This window comes from Labrus bergylta, chromosome 14 (assembly GCF_963930695.1).
Source record: "Labrus bergylta chromosome 14, fLabBer1.1, whole genome shotgun sequence".
In the NCBI taxonomy this organism is placed as follows: domain Eukaryota; kingdom Metazoa; phylum Chordata; class Actinopteri; order Labriformes; family Labridae; genus Labrus; species Labrus bergylta.
Window position 1 is genome coordinate 22,624,847 of NC_089208.1, and position 19,215 is coordinate 22,644,061.

Genomic DNA, 19,215 nt, shown 5'->3' on the forward strand with positions numbered 1-19,215 from the left:
AATACGATGCCAACATGTTTTCTCCATTTATCATACTTTCGTTCCCAATGTTGAGGCCAAAGAGGTCAAATTAGACCATCAATGACAATGATTTGGTTTGCTGAAGTTGGCTGCAACTCTGATTCAACATATGCTGACTCTAAAATTAAAATTAAAGTTAAATAATAATTCAATTGATGACTCAGCTAACAGTCATTAATAATCTACAGATAAAGGCTAAAGAAGGAGCTGGGATCAGATACCAAACACAACACTTCCGGACTTAAACATAGACACAGCACTCTGAAGAGGGTTTACATTAACTCAGAGAATATTAATCTGCAAAGGAACATATTTTAAACAAGTTCTATTGAAGGTTAAATGAGTGAAAATGGGCTTTAACATCGAGCACCTGCTTATCATGTATGACTCAATAGTTCTAAGTTTGGCTAAGTATAAACGCATAACAACAATAACAGACATTTATGTTTGGAGGAACGGTTCACGTTTACTGAATGCTTCAATGTTCAGTTAAATCTCACAGACAGCAGATGATGGTCAGAGATCTCTGCAGCTACAAACTTCAGAAACACTTGTTCCTGTTGTGTCTCCACTCCAAAACTTTAAAAAAAATTAGATGTTCAAATAGACGTCATGATTAGAACCTTCTGTTCTCAGAGCTGAAATCTTTTCTCCGTTATATTGGTGCTTACTCTCAGAATCAGCAGAATGATTTCACTCATTGTTGGTTTCTTAGAATATTCATGAAAACATAGTAATGATAATAGTTCTTCTTATTATAAAGCTAACACTGAAATCCTACAGGACGGTCAGAGAGGGTTGTGAATGATGGCTGTTGATAGAGCAGCCATGTCAAGAGATCTATCGTCATGTCGAGGCGGCGTCAGCAGCTGCTGAACGTGTTGGTCTTTCGATGACGTTCTAGCTTTCAGGCTCACCTCTGCTCTACTCACATCTAATGTGTACGCTTCAAAGCGGTGTGGTCAACGTATACTAAAGGATCACGTACACCTTGGGCCCATGCGTACTAAAGCAGGTTCAGTTCTCATTCAGCGGGGCCCTGGATGCCATAAGCACATTGGTGTAATCCCTGCAGACTACCGAAACGGGTAACTGGATCACTTCTTTTAAAAGCACCTTAATGGATTGGCCTGGCCGTTGATTTTCCCTTTTTAATACGGAGCATATCGATGTCCACCAATCAAACGCTGTGCCACCCTGCTCCTAAATCTGTCGCTCTAAAATCTGGATGCTCCAAAATATGACCGTTATAAAACCCTGTTTCTGACAGGTTGCCCTTGACTAGGCCTCATGCACGTCCCGTCTTTCAAATGTGTAAGAAAAGTGGCAGTCCAACCGAAGCTAGCGCCAGATTTTATCACCGGATTTACTGAAATGAATATTACAAAATAACTGCTAAGAGAAATATCCCCCTGAGCTGTGTCGCTAAACTAACATGCAGAATGTAAGATAGAAATAATCTTTTAAATAAGCTGCTGGATTTACAATCTAACGCTCGTGCAACACTCACAAATTCCCTCACACTCCCGATTTGTCATGACACTGATTAGTTTTCGCAGTGTTAAGTCTTAACTTTGGGTCCTGCATGGCTTCAGTGTCACAGCCAAGCAGACGGGAGGTTAACCAAGGAGACCTGCAAGGACCACTGACACCTCTACACACACACACAGTCAACAATATCAGAAGACCACCTACCCCTTTGGTGTGATTTGTGGTAACGTCAAGGCGTCCTCTGGCCTGCTAGTTATCCAGAGCAGGGCGAGATAGAAAAGTCTTTAGTGCGGCTGGAGTCTTACCTACCACCCAAAACCCTCTCACCGCTGCCACAGCAACAGAGAGCGGATTACTGGACTGTACCATTCTGTTGTTAGAGGGGATTAGAGTTCACACAACATGGCCCCTTTCTGGGTTTGCGCGTGTCACTGGCAGTGCGTGTGTGCGTCCCACAAACGAGAGATTACCACAATCGGCATTCTCATTTGTGCTCCACAGGCAGAACATCATAAATATGATGTATGCCTTTCTTCATGTGAACTCCTATTTAATATATTTAAGATGCACACCACATACATGACATTTTTCCTCTTTAGTAAAAGTTCAGTGGTTTAGTCTTCATCTTTTTCTCCTCTTTATTTTATTATCTATTTACATACGTTGAATTTGTGCTATTTTGGGGTCATTGTTACTTTTTTGGCCGGTGTAGGACATGTCAGAGCATCACTTTCTGGGTGAAGAACTTCCTCCAAGAACTCAATAAAAGAGACGGGATCAGTATAAAACACAGAGAGAGGATCAGATGGTGTGTGTGACTCCGGCATCTTTGATCAGGCCCAAGTTCAAGACTGGGAATCACTCATTATGGCTTGTGGCAGATTAGTATCGGGTCCAACGACAAGCGATTATATAACGGTGCAAAACAGCATTCATGCCAACATAAACACACAGCGTATTAGAAAAACTGAGTGGGCTGAACTCACATCCCAAACTGTAATATATGGTAAACTTTCCTGTGGTACCAGCTCCTCCTACAGTCCTCTTAACCTCCTTTTAGTAACAAACTTAACGTTAAATAACCTGAAAGTATCACACTCGGTTATTTTATATTAAATGCATCACTTTGTTCTTTAAATCATCCAAATAAAAATTATCCTGCCTGCACTGTAAACATAATGAAATGTCACCTCTTTGTTATTGCTGCTTTAATATCCTGCACAGTTGACTTGCTGTTATAAGCAGTGCAATAACATCAACACGGTAAGAGTCACTTGTCACCCACAGGGGGCAGTGCAGAGTTGAGCTGTGCTCTGATATGAGGGAGTGAACTAACCTGTGCTTCAACCTCTTTCTTCTCTTCCCCCTCCAACTCTTCCTCCTTAATGTCATCACTCCTCTCTGGTCCACCGGGGTCAGGAGGACTTTGGTTGTTCTGCTGTGTGGTTGAGGTGACGGACAACTGTCTCTGGAGCCGCAGCACCTCCCTCTGAGATTCCCTCAGAAGCCTCTCGAATTCCTCCCTGCAAGCTGAAACAGGGGAGCCCTAAAAGGACACATGGGATAGGACAGTAACATCTTCAATTCAGTACAGTATTCATTTCACTCACTTTATTTACTTAAAGTAGAAGTGCAAAGGATTAGAGACAAATGAGAGCAGAAAACAGAAAAAATAAGAGTTTTTTGTTTGTCTATAATTTGAGAATAAAGTCGGACTTTCAGTTTGAATGTAAAGCAAAATTTAATTATTGTAGAATCAATTCTTTGACTTTCATTTAAACACATTTTCAATCACATGGCTGACACTTGCACTTGGTGGTACAGTATCTGATATGTTCTCTGGGGTCACACCAAAAATATCAATAAGGAGGCAAAGAGAAATGTTTAAAAAAATATACATACTGTATATTATAGAGAATAAATTAAAAGAACGAGGACCAGAATTGACCCAGTTTAGAACATTCACAAAACGTGATAAAATGGTTGCAAGCACGATTTTGCACCTGTCACACAGGAAGTCTGTGTACAGGTATAATCTAGACAAGGCAGATTGACAGTTATGCCAGGCCAGGCGATGCTCAATATTATGATTTTAAATACCAAAATAATTTTTCTCTATAAATTCCAGGCACTTTAGTGAAAGACTGAGTTTGTCTTCACAGAGGTTATGAAAAGTAATTATTGTCACTGTATAATGAAAACTTCTTCTCAGCGTGTAGAAGAGCTCTTCACCATCCCTGCCCGTCAACTTGACCACATGGTGAAAAAGTGTTAAGGGTAAACATGGGATCAAACACAGACTCTCACTAGATCAATGCACAGCTCACCCTGTAAGACCCTTTATTATTAAAGCCAACAGATGTTCACATTCAGGAGAACGAGCCTCTATGTCACATGACCAGTCATTAAAAACAGGCAGTTAGAAAGGCAGCCTATTCCTGCACTGTCATGCAGTCATCAGCAGTGACGCAGCCTCGAGTGGGGCTTAGGGGAGTCAGGATGAGCAGTACACATGTTGTCCAGCAGAGGGGGAGCTTGAGGCGTTGTGAGAGAGGCAGGGATGATGATGGAGCATTGGGGCTTAAACTTGGTGGATAAGTGAAGATCAGAGTTATGTTAAAAACATCATTGGTCTATGAGAAATCTGCCCGCTGGTACGGCCGAAATCAGTGTCTACAGATGAAAGCAGGCTGAGTAAACTTTACCTTCGTGGTGCCGAGCCCTGCCTCCAGCTCTCTGTTTTCTTGCTGTAGGGCAGCGATCTCTTTGTCTTTTGACAGCAGTACATCGGCGTGCTGGGCAAGGTCACGGGCTCTCTGCCGGGCAAACGCCCTCTTGTACTGCTCCACCGACCCGGGCCTCATCAGTGACGGGGAATTGACCTGTAGAAGAGCAGGAAGGAAACACTGTTTAGTCACAGGAAAGGGTTTCAAAAGAAGAAGTCTGTAAACATTGTTGTTGTTGTTGTTGTATATGTTTAAAATGAGAGAATAATTTGTGATTATAAAAATAAGGAGAGGTTAAAAAATAACTAAGATTCATCAGCCGGCTGAAGACAGTAGTTACACTCAAAGAAAATCTAAATATCATAAAGTGGCAGCTGTCCTAAAAAACACTCCAGAGAGGTTGTCAGATACCACTTTCAAGCCTCTGTCTGACTATTTTCAGAGGTTTTTGAGGAATTCATGTCTCTCACTTTGGCTAAAAGAAGAACCAAATTGGTTAGAAGAGGTCTAAAACCAGCTGTTTACCAGAAGCTCCTGAGCCACAAGTTTTGGACGTTTCTCTTAATATATATATTTATATGTACTGTATATATATGAGCAGCAGGACAAGAGGGGAGTGTAGCAGTGAGGGGTTCCTCCCTCTGTCTTTTAAACAGGTGCACTCAAAGGTGCGGCCCTAAGTGAACCTGGAAGTCCTCTCTAAAGTATGCTAAAGTGTGCAGTGTTTCTATTCAGCCCCCCCTCCCCCCGTATTGTATCAAATTATTCAACACGAAGCTGCTGATAATCGTCAACAAGACTCCCATTTACCACGTGCTAAATCATTCCATATAACTTGTTACCAGATATAACGGGTTTGAGAACGAGTCACTGGGTCAGAGTGACTCATTATCACTCTGATGAAACTGTTCAGGATATTTTTTCTTTGTGCCATACCACTCTGAGGTTGGCCTCCTGCAGTTTTCTCGCCCTGTCTTCCAGCCTCTTAGCGAGAACAGCCAGCTCTGTGTTCTTTCTCCGCAGCCGCCTGACCTTCTCCTCGGTCTCTGGGGCGCTGCTCTTCCTCTGCAAACACAAGAAACAAATACCATCATCGGACACTGCCTGCAGCAAGTTACACCGACACAGTCATGATAAACATTAAAGGCAAAACAAAGTAAGGGAGGCTTATTTATGGATAAAAAAAAAGAAAACTGTCACAGTAATTATCCACTGATAAAATTAATAAAATGACTTGGTGAAGTAAAAACACCTATCTGAAACAATGCTCAGTATTAATGGTTTGTTCCTCCTTTCTTTGCACCTGGCCTACTTTCTAGGAAGCCTTTAGTCATGACAATAAAAGTGGTTATTTTTAGTCTCACCAGCAGGCCATTCTCCTCCCTCAGTGTGGAACAAGTCTTCTCCAAATCATCCAGGGCTCGCAGGAGCTCAGAGTTCTGACGCACCAGGAACCCGTAGTCAGTGCCATTCTAGAAAAAAAAACAAGCAAACAAGAACAGATACAGTTCAATACCAGCTTCGATACAAATTCAAGAGTATCAAGGTAACTTCTTTTTAAAAAAACTCAAAAAAGGGATTGACGTTTTGTTCACGTCTGAATTATAGAGATGACTTCCTCAGCTGTGGGCCAGTGTTTACATCGTGCTATCTAATAGTGTCAGACAAATGACCGCACAATGAAAAGGCTTTTCATTAGACCAGCTCACTCAGCCTTTCACTGGCACACAACTCCTATTACAGCACACTAACTCAGCAGATGAGGGAGGAGAGCTGGGCTTGCATATTAGATATGGAGAGATGGAGAGAGATACACAGGGGATTTCCTATTTTACACTTTCATACATTGGTCACTTTAAATCAATGACTTGTCTGGGCGCAGATAGCCTAGCGGTTAGGACGCCGCCCCATGTCCAGAGGCAATAGTCCTTCACGTAGCGGCTGTGGGTTCAAATCTGATCTGACCTTTGCTGCAGATAATCTCCCACTCGCTACTCCTAAAATATCCTCTCTCTCTTCAGCTATCTTAGCCTAGCAAAAAGGCCCAAAAACATCTTTAAAACGCATCCTTTTGATGACATGCTCGTCTTTAAAATAAAAGGCTATATCCTTGCAGACAACAACTCAACTCAACATATACTTGGTTAGACTCTAGCTGCTCGGGACAGGAGACAAACAAACCTTCAGTTTTCTTCACGCTTTACTGAAGCGCTTATCTGGTGAAAGTAAGGATTTGTTGCAGGCCTCGAGTCTGAAGGTTTAGATGGTGGACTTAAATGTAATGCATATTTAATGACTGCAGTCAGCTGTCATGTATTGGCATTCATGAGGTTATTTATGGTGGAATACTCCTGGGGGTTTCACAAATTAGCTTGTTATCTTGAGAGCTGTTAGTGAAGCTGTCGATGTGGTAGACAGTGGACGTGGCAAAAAGTCAATGTGGTGATCACGCCTGTCAGTCACGTTGGAAACCTCAGGTTGTTTTTTTAATTTGAGTGGAAGAGACGCCCCCCCACCTGTGAGTGTGACACCCAGGATAGCTTTAAATACATAAGAAGGAGTGCACATATTAATTTAAGGGCTGTAGTGACAGCAGAAGGACAAACGTGGATATTAGAAAGGCAGAGAGTAAGAGTGTGAACAAAATATCATCAGTAAAGAGAGTAAGTCAGGGTAAGGGTAAGTGTTTATTGTTTCGTTACATCACTGTCAAGAAGCTTCCTCCATGTGTTAATCACGTGTTGTAAGAAACTGATTCATGTGGGAAAAAAACTAAACCTTTATGACGAATAAAACACTGATGTAGAGGAGAGACGAGAGAAGGGGCGAGCTGCCTTGTGCAGAGAGCAGAGTGCGTGTCTGTGTGTTTGGAGAACAGATTAATGTAATTTATGGATTCACTTTTTTTAAAGACATTTTTTGGGCCTTTATTGGATCGGACAGCTGAATAGAGACAGGAAATGTTGGGAGGAGAGAGTCGGGGACTACATGCAGCAAAGGCCCGAGGTCGGATTCAAACCCACGGCCACTGCGCTGAAGACTAATACCGCCTTACATGGGTCGTGTCAGCATAGCTGAAGAGAGAGAGGATATAACCGCTAGGCTATCGACGCCCCAATTATGAATTCACTCTTAACGTGAAGAACAGATTAAAAATGCAGTGAATCTACCTGTAATGCGATCCTTCTGAGATTATGGATTTGTGTGACTTATTAGGTTGTATTTATAACAAAGACTGTAATTTATTAGATTCATTTTTTGAACACACACACACACATCTCACAGCATGACAGCCGCACACAGATGGCTCCACATGTGAAGCACCAGTAAACCCGTCATAATGGACTCCATTATGTCTCTATAACACACTTGGGATCTCATTACCAATCTGAACAAGCCCGATGCCACATCGACACTTCTGTGACATCGCAAAGACTCATTTCTATATTAAAAAATCCAGATGACATGCTGACCATGAGATTGTGTTGCCTTGGTAACAGCAGAGGATGAGCAATCTGGGAGCTCTGCGGGGGCTTTGGTGCTACTTTACCTGTTATTTAAGTCAGAACTAATGACCAGCTGTTTACTAAACAGCAGCTGAGGCCTCTGTAAGTTCATTTTCACTGTACAACTGTAAAGTGGTAACATTGAGTGAGACCACACAGTAGGGCTGTCAATTCTTAGATTAAATACAAACATGTATCCAAACCTGGGGGAGAAAGTTCACATTTGAACTGTAATGAGTCGTTTAAATTCAGAATCTGAAGTCTATCAGCGCACCAGGCTGTCTGAAGTAGTTTGAAGAGGTTTTTAGTGAGTCGCAGATGTTTGTAAGGGGGGGAATGAAATGTGACAAAAAGTCTGTTTATTCATTCTCAGTAGGTGGCGGTAATGCACTGTTATGCAACGCTAGTCATCTGCCATTAAACATCAAGAGAAGAAGAAGACTAAGTTTGTTTATATGCTGCCAGTTAGCGTTGGTAAAATGCAAATATGACACCATAAATATGAGTTTTCTTACATTGAGGACAAAAGGGAACAACAGAAACCTCAGTGTGTTGTGTTCAATGAAGTCCTGACACATGAACACATGATGTCATCAAAACTGAAACAGCGTTAGAAACCCAACACTCACATTTACATATATACACTTAAGCTGTTTTCACACATTCAACTCTTGAAGGACTGCTCCGGAGATTCTCCTGACCTGCCTGTTCACATATGCTGCTCACAGCGGAAGACAATCCTGGGGCGGGGGGTCTCCAGAGGTAAGTCATGACGTAAAAAAACAACACAGAAATAGCGGACAAAGCAACAGAGTCAGCTATACGGTGCAATAATGAGAATATTTGTCTTTCTATCAATGCTACATGTAGTTGAACAGAATCACAATGTGAACTAAAGAGTGGAGAAGAACATACTGGAGAACAGGAAACATAATGCAGCAGGTTCATTAGAGCACAAAGATGGTAGTGGTCGTGTGTATACACTCACTCGGACTTGCTGTGGAAAAGATACTAGGGGTCTGGCAAGAGAAACACCGGGTAAAGTCTGAGTAAAAAATATGGCTGTTTGCGTTCACATATACAGCTCCTCCTTGAAATCTCTTGAGTTTTTCAGGTGTGAAAGCACTATCAGTGTTTCCCCTACCATTATATTAGGGGGGCGGCCAGCACCCCCACCCCCCCAAAGCTGTAAACCTAGGGGAAACACTGACTATTATAAATAAAAGACAAACCTGTTGGCTACTTTCAAAGACCACTGTTGTACTGTCAGGTTTTAAGATATTGACGTACGGTGATGTTTTGTGAGTTCTCTCCAAACAGCCAACATTTTCATTGAATACATTTTTATGGTTGAAAATGAAATTTAGAACTCATTACACCTCTTAGACCTCACAGCACAACCTAATGTCATTCGATGTCGGCTCAAATGCTTCAAGTAGAGACTGGTGCTGCCTTTTTTATTCTTGCAAATTGAAGCAGATCCGTTTCTATAAAGTGGGAATTCTTTAACAGCCAACAGACAGTTAGCCTCAGCTCCCATATGAGCCTTTGTGTCCTTGAGTCTTATTTTGTCATCAGTTAGAGGACTCAGCCGGTCCCAGTGCCCCGGTCTTCCTCCCCGGAGAACGATACTAAAGCCTAATCAATCACCTCAGCGGAAGGCCAGCCAGAGTGAACTCAGCCTCCGCCCGCCTCCATTCTCATTCTAATGATCTTGGAGTTCATCCATGTCTTGTAATTGTTTCCTGGGAATCCCACTGAAACACAGGAAAGGCTTCTCTGTAGGCATGAGGCAATGCGACTTACGTGCTCAATAAGAAACGCTCTTGTTTCTTTAGCTGAAACAAAAAAGAGCTGCAGGTGGTGAGATCCACTCGAGGCCTGTGCATTAGCATTCAGACAGTTCTCCTCTCTCACAGTAATGCTGGTTTTACACGGGTCTGGCTCACTTAGTAAGGCAGATGCAGCTCAGTAGCAGGACGGCAGGGGTCTGCACACAAACGTCTGTCAGGAGAGCCTAAGGCAGGGCAGACGGGCCAAATGGAGTCATTTCCCTGTGCTCTGTTTGAATCTGTCTGCAATAACTGTGGCTACAAGCAGATAACTGATGGAGTGCTAATTATAAATGACATCCTCACACACGCGCACTACAGTGACACAGGACTTAGCATAATTGTACTATCTACGTCGTGCAGAGACTTGAAGGCATCATATACAAATGTTTTCTAATCCATCATTGTACTGTTTCACAGAAATGTCAATATGGGACAATAAAATGGGATAATTCTTTTGGACTGTTAAGCTGAGAGAAAGTTTATTGTTGGCCCCTAAAAATGACGACAGAATGTAACAGAAATTAAAAGTAAGTCTTGACGAAGCATTTCCTAAAATGAACTGCATAGTCAGCCAAAGCTGTCCACTCCCTTCATATTAGACTGAGTTGGTTGTCAGAGGTGTTGTGTGACTGCTGCTGTGAAAAGTAGTGTGGTGTATGTGCAGAGAAAGACCTCTTCTGCATTTGGGTCAGCTGTTCATCCCAATGTCATTCTCTGGTTGCTTTCTTTACCTCAGAAGAGATGTTGAACACCTTTGGGTTTCTCAGATTACAACAACAAGAAGTTAGACTTAACGTCCCGTTAAAGGTCAAGAGCCCCTTTCACATGATCACTTTGGACTCTATTTTTCATACAAGGGATCTCTAAGTGCCGTTGAACATTTGAAGTTTAAATTCCACAACGCTGCAGGTTCCTCCTGTGGAAGCGACCATTGCAATCTAAGAGCCTGTCTCCCATCACAGGGGTTTTAAAATCATATCTGAAATAAAAAATGTAGTTTACAAATTGCACATTAGAACAACCTCACACATAAACGTGTCTCTGTTTTAAACTGACGACAAAATGACACACACTAAAGGACATAAGTAGGATTTAACGTGTGTTCCAGTAGAAGCAACATACAACCTCACGTAAACTAAACCGTGATCGAATGGGTGCAACAGCTTTCTGTGGTGTTGCTTTGCAGCGAGAAACAACACAAACAGAAGGTGGAACAAGTCCAGAAGAAAAATGGTAAGTGTGGTCAACCCAGGAAGAACAGGAGGATTTGAGCTAAAACGTATCATAGAAATATGCACTCTGCAATTAACCTAAAAGGCTTTAACAAGCGTTGTTTATTTACACTCTCTCATTATATTCTTCTCTCCTATTGGCTGTTGTTGTACTTCTCAAAGTAATGATGGAACAGTAAATCTGCTTAAAACTCCTGTAGTCTGAGCGTGTTGTAAGGACTCTCACTGAAGGGCAGACTCGAGCATCACAGGCTGTCACAGTTTGGCAACACAGCAGGTTGTTCCAGCACCGACATATGTTACTGACCTTGTTAGTAATGCAACTGAAGCAATGCAGACACTTTAGTGCCATCTATCTTATGAGTAAGTTTTAGAGGTCAAACTCAAGTCCCAAACTATAATAAAAGACAAACAACACGAGGTATTACTAATTCTTTTCTTGAAATAATTAGATGTCTTATAACAAGCTGACACCGACAACACAGAGGACAGTGAAGAGAGCTGGCTAAATTGCCTCTTGATTATCTGGGTTAGTTGCTGTTTTAAAAGCCTCTGGGGGGACTGAAGCAAAATGGCTAAGGGGGTTTCCTGGAATTCCTCCCCCTACCTGGGCTGCGAATAAAGAAACCACAAGCAAATACAGAAACACACTGAAAAAAGAAAAAGTGTACCAACACGGCAATGTAAAAATATATCTTTAAGTATTATTTATGATCATTTGGCTGAATGAAAATCAGACAGAACTGCAGGTTGGTTAAAAGTCCTTTCTATTTAAAGGCTGTAAGGAAAAAGCTGATGTTCTATTTCCGACACAATGGGGGATTTAAGTAACCTATCAACAACGATTTGAATAGATCATTAGATGTCCATGGCAGACTTATTCTTACATATTCATAAGGTCTCACAACCCGATTACCTCTTTGTCTGGTGAGCTTTTGTAAGGCGTATAAAAATGTCTACAGCCTGGTTTCACGGAAACACCATCCTCAGCATTTTTATCTGACAGCTAGAAATCCCCCCAAGATACAAGGAGCTTCTGAGGAGACTGTGAGACAAAGACGCAGACATGTATGTCGGCACACACACACACGACAAAAACAAATGATCATAAAGGTCTGAATGAAGTGATAGTATCAGACCTCCAATTTAAGATTGATGCAGAGACTTGAAAGTTCAGTTTTGATGCAATAACAGGGTCTACTACTAAAGCAATACATCAGTACACCACTAATTACAACCCACTGTACACTGGGACTTCCTGGAAAAATACAGGAAAATATCTGCAAAGTTGGTTGCCAATGCTCCTTGCTCCTTTACTATTTCCATTGAAACAGCATAAATCTGGCTCTTGTTGCAGCCTGGATGAAGAAAAATTACAATTTCTGTTTCCTGCATATTTCAAAGAAGCAGTAAGACATTCTAGGAGCATTAATGGAGTACAATAGTCAATGTTTTCATTGCAATATGAAGTCTGTTTGTATAACCCCTACTGTTGGCTGCTTCTTTCAGAGAGGCGTTAGGATTTGTCCTTCAGTTTCTCAAATATTAAAACTTTGAGGTTAAGATCATGTCACTGTTTTGCAAGGTTGTTCAGAAATAAATCAGAACTATTTTTAAAAAATGAACAGCCTGCGATCGCTTGCTGCTGGACTGCCTCCACTAGTGATGCTCAGAGGATTTGCATAAAAGATTCAGTCTGCTGAGTCTGGAAATGTGCCTTAATTAATCGGAGCTTTGTCTGCGCAAAGCAATAATGGAAGGGGAAAGGCCTCCTCCTCCTAAACTCCACATGGTCAGGGAAACAACTGCTGTAAACCGTTTTAATCTCAAGCAGAGGTGAGTAACAGAACCTAAGTACAGCAGTGAATAAGAACGACCCCCCTCCCACTGTGGATACGAATTGGATACTAATGGACTTCACAGTATCAGTGAAGCACGACATTTTACAGACAAATCAATGACTCTCTTTATCTCTCTCTCTCTGTCTCTCTCTCTCCAACATCAGGGGTTTTTCTAATGAGGTGTGCTGAAATGCTCTGCTGTCAAACATCCTCAACCAACACCAGAAAAGGTTGGGGGCCTTGGGGCTGAGGCTGCAGGGGCGCTGGTAGCCTAGTGGTTAGTGCATGTGCCCCAAGTATGCAGGCTGTAGTCCCCCCAGTAGACGGCCCGGGTTTGAATCCGACCTGTGGTTCTTTTGCTGCATGTTATTCCCCACTCTCTATCTCTCTCTCTTCGATTTCTGACTCTATCCACTGTCCTATCTCTAAATGAAGGCGTAAAAAGCACAAAACTAAACCTTAAAAAAAGGAAGAGGCTGTGGTCCATTTTTACTCTGAGGCTACCTCTGTCCTTTGCAACCTCCACTACCTCTCTGTGCACATGGATTTATCTCTGCAAAAATGCTCATAAATATTTATCGCACACGCCCAAGCCAAATCATTCCTTTATATAATCTTCTTAGTGATGAAATCTAACTACAATCATCAAGGTAGAAATATCCACCTTCACCATATGACAATAAACAAAACCTCTGCAAAGTGCTTAAACTGACTTGAGGTCTGTGGCATTAAAACACGTATTATAAGAGAGCAGGGAGGCTGCCAATGATAGAGTAAGAACCCAGACAAATGTCCCTTTAAAAAACTACACACTAAGCTGCTTGTGGCCCGAGGTATTCTATAAGCAGCTTCTCTCTCCCTATACTCATATATAAGTCATGAAGAAGCCCTCTTAAGTGTCCTCTCCAATCCCCTCCTGTATTTATCACGACGCATCTCCCCCAGGGTACCTGATGGTGACAGATTAGGGGGTCTCTTCTGCAGCGCTGGAGAACAAAGAACCAGCACTAGACGCCCCTTTGCTCCCCTCAGGCGTCCAGCAAACTACCTCTTCCACCTCTCGTACAACCTCTCCTGCATTTGTTCAGAAATCACTTGTACTGACTGGAACTGCATGTTACTGTTTGTTCGTTAATGTATGCATAGAATACACAATGTGCATAGGTTGCTGAATATAACCTTTACAGGGGTGTAAATATTGGAAACATGGAAGTAATTATGCACAAATGAAGTGAGTCTCTATCGGCTTTAAATATGGGCAATAAACATTAGATCTTTTTATATCATAAAGTATACCTCAATGTCTCAGCCTACTGATCACGTGTCTATGACGGCTTGGAGCTTGTTTCTTAACAGTTATCACAAGTACAACACTACCACACATATTATTTAAAATCTTTACAGGCATGGCTGCCCCATCATCTCTAACTCCATAAATGAAAATGTCACAATCCCCTCCAAGGCTCTAATAAGGTGTCAGACATGCAGAGAACATCTGGCTCTTTCAAAAGTCAAAAGATGAACAGAAGGAGGTGGTGCAAAATTATTCTGTTTAATGCCGTGTCAGCAGAAACAAGGAGAGGGGTAACAGCATCGGGAAGATGATTTGTTTCTCCCTCCACCCAGCACAGGCTGAACCCAGAGAGCTTCAGAGGAAAATACCCCTTTATCTTGTCAAAGTAAATTACATATGCATACAGGCCCCTGACCCGCTCTGCTATCACACGAGCAGCAACAATTTAATTAACGGCCCAGCACAATAGACATACTTAAAATGTGTTTTACTGAATCTGTTTCACATTTAACATTTTAAACCACATAAGTCATCTTAATGGGGAAACAGGCATCATGTGGCTTCTTTAAGTGGGAGGCGGACGTATTCAAATGCATGCTAAATGTACACACTTTCTGCATTACAAAACTCTGCTTGGCTTATGCACTGCAATAGACTATTAAATCAAACAGTGGATAGTTTTACTCTGAAAACAAAGCGATTGAGACGTAACATTAGCCTGTATCATTAGCGGTGTCATCGTTGTCTCATGTTTAGCAGCTTCAACGGCTGCAGAAAGTCGTCTAACCCGAGTTATATCTCAGGTTTGATGCGAATAAATCAATAAATCCATCTGACACCAAAACAACATCTCTCTCCTCGTCCATCTTCAAGTTAGCTTTTTAAGTTTAGAACCTTACAAACCTATCTCAACTAGCATGTAATAAATGAGCCTCTCCAAAGTAGACATTTAGCCACAGCCTATAGTCATCATGATAACAGGTGAATACACATACACATAGTCCACATGCTAACAGTTAGCTAACAACAGGCTGTATAAACTAGCAGAAACAGATTTGCGCAAAATCTGGGAATATTACTGTTTGGCTTTACACGACATCTTTGCTGACTTCACCACCCTCTGATTGTCAACAAATGCATGTTGTCTTGGAGGCAGAGGCGTAACAGCACTGTGTGTCTTTTGACAAACCAAATTCCTACATATTGTTGCTTTAAAGAATATTTTAAAAGGGGTCCATTATTGAAAGTAAGTGAGAAACACGGATCTAGAACAAGGCTGAGACATGAGGCTGAAGACACATAACACGTTCTTATTCTGGTTGGGCGAACCACACTTACAGCCAGTTTCCTGAAGACAACACACACACGCACGCACACGCACACGCACACGCACGCACAGTCTAGGACAACAAAGCGGAGGGTCGATTCAGTCAATAACTCTCTGACAACAATGTGGCAGCATTCAAATTCATATGTCTGAACACAATTACAGGGCTCTGCCACAAACCTTTTCAGTGTCATATTCAATAAATGCACATCTGTCGTAGAGGCACTCTACTAATGAAATGCCTCAACGACCTTTCCTGACATTCAGTGGTTCAACTAAATGAGTCTCCATTTCCTCCTTTAGGCAAAAAGCATTTCCCATAATGGGGGGGCACATGCAATCGAGGGTTAGAAATGTCACAGACAGCGATAAACCCTTGGTGGATGCCAAGTATGTAGTGGTCTGCGTTCAGGCTTGGATGTAAATGTGAGGCGGGAGAGCTGGACACTCTTTGCATCAGATGAGCTTAAATTGCCAACAAAGGTTAACACAAACTATTTGACACCATGTAATTACCGTGTTGTTTATTGTTTCACAGTGAATTAGGTGTCATAATTTAGGTTTATGGGAGTATTAGGAGGTGCAGTGAAGACAGAAGCAATGAAAGTGCACTTCAACAGAACCCATTTAGTTAATAAGGGCCATGGAGCACATGTGATGGTTGTCAGGATTGGTAAAGACAGATGACAGAAATATGATGTCATGTAATAAATGTTTTATTTTACAGCTCATCTCATGTTCAGTATATATCGTAGATTTTTCTTGTGTTTAAGCTAGGGCTTGTTGCAGCACTCATAACCAATTTGTATACCATCACGCAAGAATATGGCTTACATTTTTGTCTTTGTCACAAAAATGTTATTTTGCAATACTGAGTTATGCTTGAGAGTTAATATATGTTTTCCGTGCTTCACATATACAGGAGGTATAAGGAGCGGTGTAAGGTTCTCACAGCTCCACAGAGCAGTGAAGACAACGTCCTGTTCCCTGTTCCCTGGAGAGAGTCTGCGTCTCGCTGCAGACTGACAGACAGAGATGTTTGGGCTGGTACATGCTGGAGACCAACACTCCAGAGACCCCCCTCTCACTGCTCCATCAATTATTCACCAGTCACTACACGGCTGGCCAGAAACAACACTCCAACATTATACACATGTGCACACACATACATACAAATAAGATGCTGTAGCTAAAAAAGAGCCACAGCAATGGGACGTATTCTTGCATGTTATTTAAACTGTAATGTTAAATGACATGACATTGTTTACGGTGTCCTTTTTAACTAGACTTTCTCTGATCAGTCTATTAATAGATTATGTGATCTGCCTAAAATGTGTCTGTTTTTGGAATGAGGATCAATAAAAAGCCCAGATTATAATGTGGTTGCAGCTCCTCCAGTAGGAGTGGGCTGTTAGTACGAAAACACGAGACGTGTTCATTTCAAATTGTACACTAGGCAGAATATTGGTCAATATTTACAGAACTTACATGGACTAAATTGCTGTTTTGTCAGTTGACTATTTACTGATTACTATTGTCTGCTGAAACATTGATATTACAATCTATTTAACCAATTCCCTCGGCCCCCGCTGCAACGTGGTAAGTTGTAAACAAGCACACTGAACTGAGCAGACCCTGAGCAAAATGAGCATCTCAGGCTGATGGATTAAATGTGCCTCCTTTGTGAAAACACACAACTTTCCTTTCATAACCCGTTACTTGTCGGGCTAGCTGCAGCATGTTAAACACCCACAACTATATATGCAGTAATAGATTTGTACCCAACCTGGCATCACTACGGCTTTTTATTCAGAGAAACTGTACTGCACTTTTTTGCACTGATACTTTTAGCTGGGTAAAACAGCTCTCCAGGATCTTTGCTGACCATCAGTTATGTCTTCATGTTCACAGCAGGGGAGATTTCTTTGACAGGGTTACAAAGTCGATATTTACAGGCGGTAAAACCAAGACGCTTATCAGATTGAGTGACAAGTATTCTTATGTTTGGGTTGTTTGACACGGCAGGAAAGGCCACACTAACAGGATTAACCAAAGTGGAGGTATCCCTGTATGATGAGAAGCATCCAAATGTAAACTGAGAAGCTTGAGTATTTTGAGTAAAACAAACTTAAACATTCTTGAAACATCACCACTGTAGCCAGAAAATAATAAAGCATCAAGAATAACTGTGTTCATTGACAGACTGAGCAGCTACAATAGCTCAACTGTGTGTCAAAGCTATAGAGACCCAGAGAGAGACCACTTTCAAAAGATCCCAGACTGGCTGCCTTTGCTTCATAAACACACAACCGCTCTATAAGCGGTCAATAGGAAAAATAAGTGAGAAGAGACACAGCATTTTGTTACCACACCATCTCTATGTAGCTCCATTTGGAACTCCTTGTGTGTAAAAACTAACAATCATTAAACAGGCAGCCATATGGTATCCAGACAGGTGTTAACGGGTTGGGATCACAGAGGACCACACAGTCAACAAGCTCATTAGCCTTCACAGGCGCCATGCTTCTCTTTTCATTGAGGTGGAAAGACCGACAGACAACTGCTGCTCATTTGTACTCACAGACGGGTTTCTCTATAAATGCATAAACAGGTTATTTATGAAAGCTCTATCGACAGATACAACCTCGCCCACTGGATACTCATACCAGGCAAATGAACATATTTTACATTAACATCTTTAAGCCTTATCTCAATACTCATAAGCTTTGAGGCCTCTCAATAACAGAAGACCAATTTGATGATGCTATGAAGTAGCATGGGATCATGGGAGTTGGTGTCTTCATTGTCAAACAGCCAGCATTGCAGATGTTTGTCTATTTGCAGAAATCACATTCATGACAACAAAGCTGTTTGAGCCATATTTAATTTTGTTACTTATCATTCCAATTAAAAAAGACCAGAAACATGTTAGCTAACATTAAGAGTTCACAGACCTCCCTCCTCCATGTTCTGAAGTTTTAACAGCTGTTTACCATGTTGCCCATACGGACCAGGCACCAAACAGACACACAATCATCAATCTGTCTCTTTCTTGATGTCAATGCTTGACCGCAAGTTTAACAAAAAACTTTAGCTTTTTTCTACCCCAATGAGCATGCTTGTCTCCCTTAGAATCTCCATTCCTATCTTTTCAAAGTTTGTGTCTTTATAGCCCCAGAATGCTAAAAACCTGCTGATACACATTTCTTATTATAGGAAGGTAAAATAATCAAAGGTAAAATGTGATTCAAACAGTCACAGCAAAACCAGCTATCTTCTACTCCATTTATAACCCAGCCAATTCCTGAGGGAATTAGTTGAGCTTGATACCATTTTCAGCTTCACTTTCACCCACTTTCCTTCTGCCCTACACTACCTGCCTCTCACACCAATGTTTCACTCTCCTTATGAAGCATTTAGGAGAATAATTATATTCATTAAAATTCATCCTGCAGTACAAACACAGACACACACCAAGCACCATCATCAATCATGGGTGGAAGTGATGATAGGACAAACAAAAGGACAATCATGGTACCCCCACTATAAATAATGGTGTAATTATGAACAATCTGAGTGACAGCCCCCTGTGAAAAAGCACTCCAGCAGCCCCCCACTGGTCCAAAATGGCCAAATGATTATTCCAATGCATCACTTGATGCTCTCTTCCCAGCTTCTCTCGCAGCAGAGTTTCTCCCATGTTTTTGTCGACACTTTATTAAAGGTTTTTACTAAACTGTTATTGTTGTGGTTGGGTAATGTATTGTGGGGGTGGGTTGGAACAACAGGCTATGTTGCACACAGATTACCACCTTGGTTAAATGATGAAATTCTGCCTCATTTAAAGGATAAATTCAAACCAGCAAATAAAGGACTAGAAAGGAGTCAGGTTCTATTGTTGGCTGAACAAGGACAATATGGCTGGAAACTTTGAGCTGGCAT

The 19,215-nt window shown here is 41.6% G+C and overlaps 1 protein-coding gene across 8 annotated transcripts in view; it reads right to left on the bottom strand.

The window, feature by feature from the left end:
• LOC110001831 (RIMS-binding protein 2) overlaps nucleotides 1-19,215 on the bottom strand; it is a 72,050-nt gene that overhangs the window by 42,450 nt on the left and 10,385 nt on the right. For all 8 annotated transcript variants that reach the window (XM_065962759.1, XM_065962757.1, XM_065962760.1 and 5 more), the window contains 4 exons: nucleotides 5,603-5,710; nucleotides 5,175-5,303; nucleotides 4,218-4,394; nucleotides 2,849-3,058 (listed from right to left, as the gene is read on the bottom strand). In XM_065962759.1, the coding sequence (XP_065818831.1) occupies nucleotides 2,849-3,058; nucleotides 4,218-4,394; nucleotides 5,175-5,303; nucleotides 5,603-5,710 (624 nt within the window). The remainder of the gene's footprint in view (nucleotides 1-2,848; nucleotides 3,059-4,217; nucleotides 4,395-5,174; nucleotides 5,304-5,602; nucleotides 5,711-19,215) is intronic.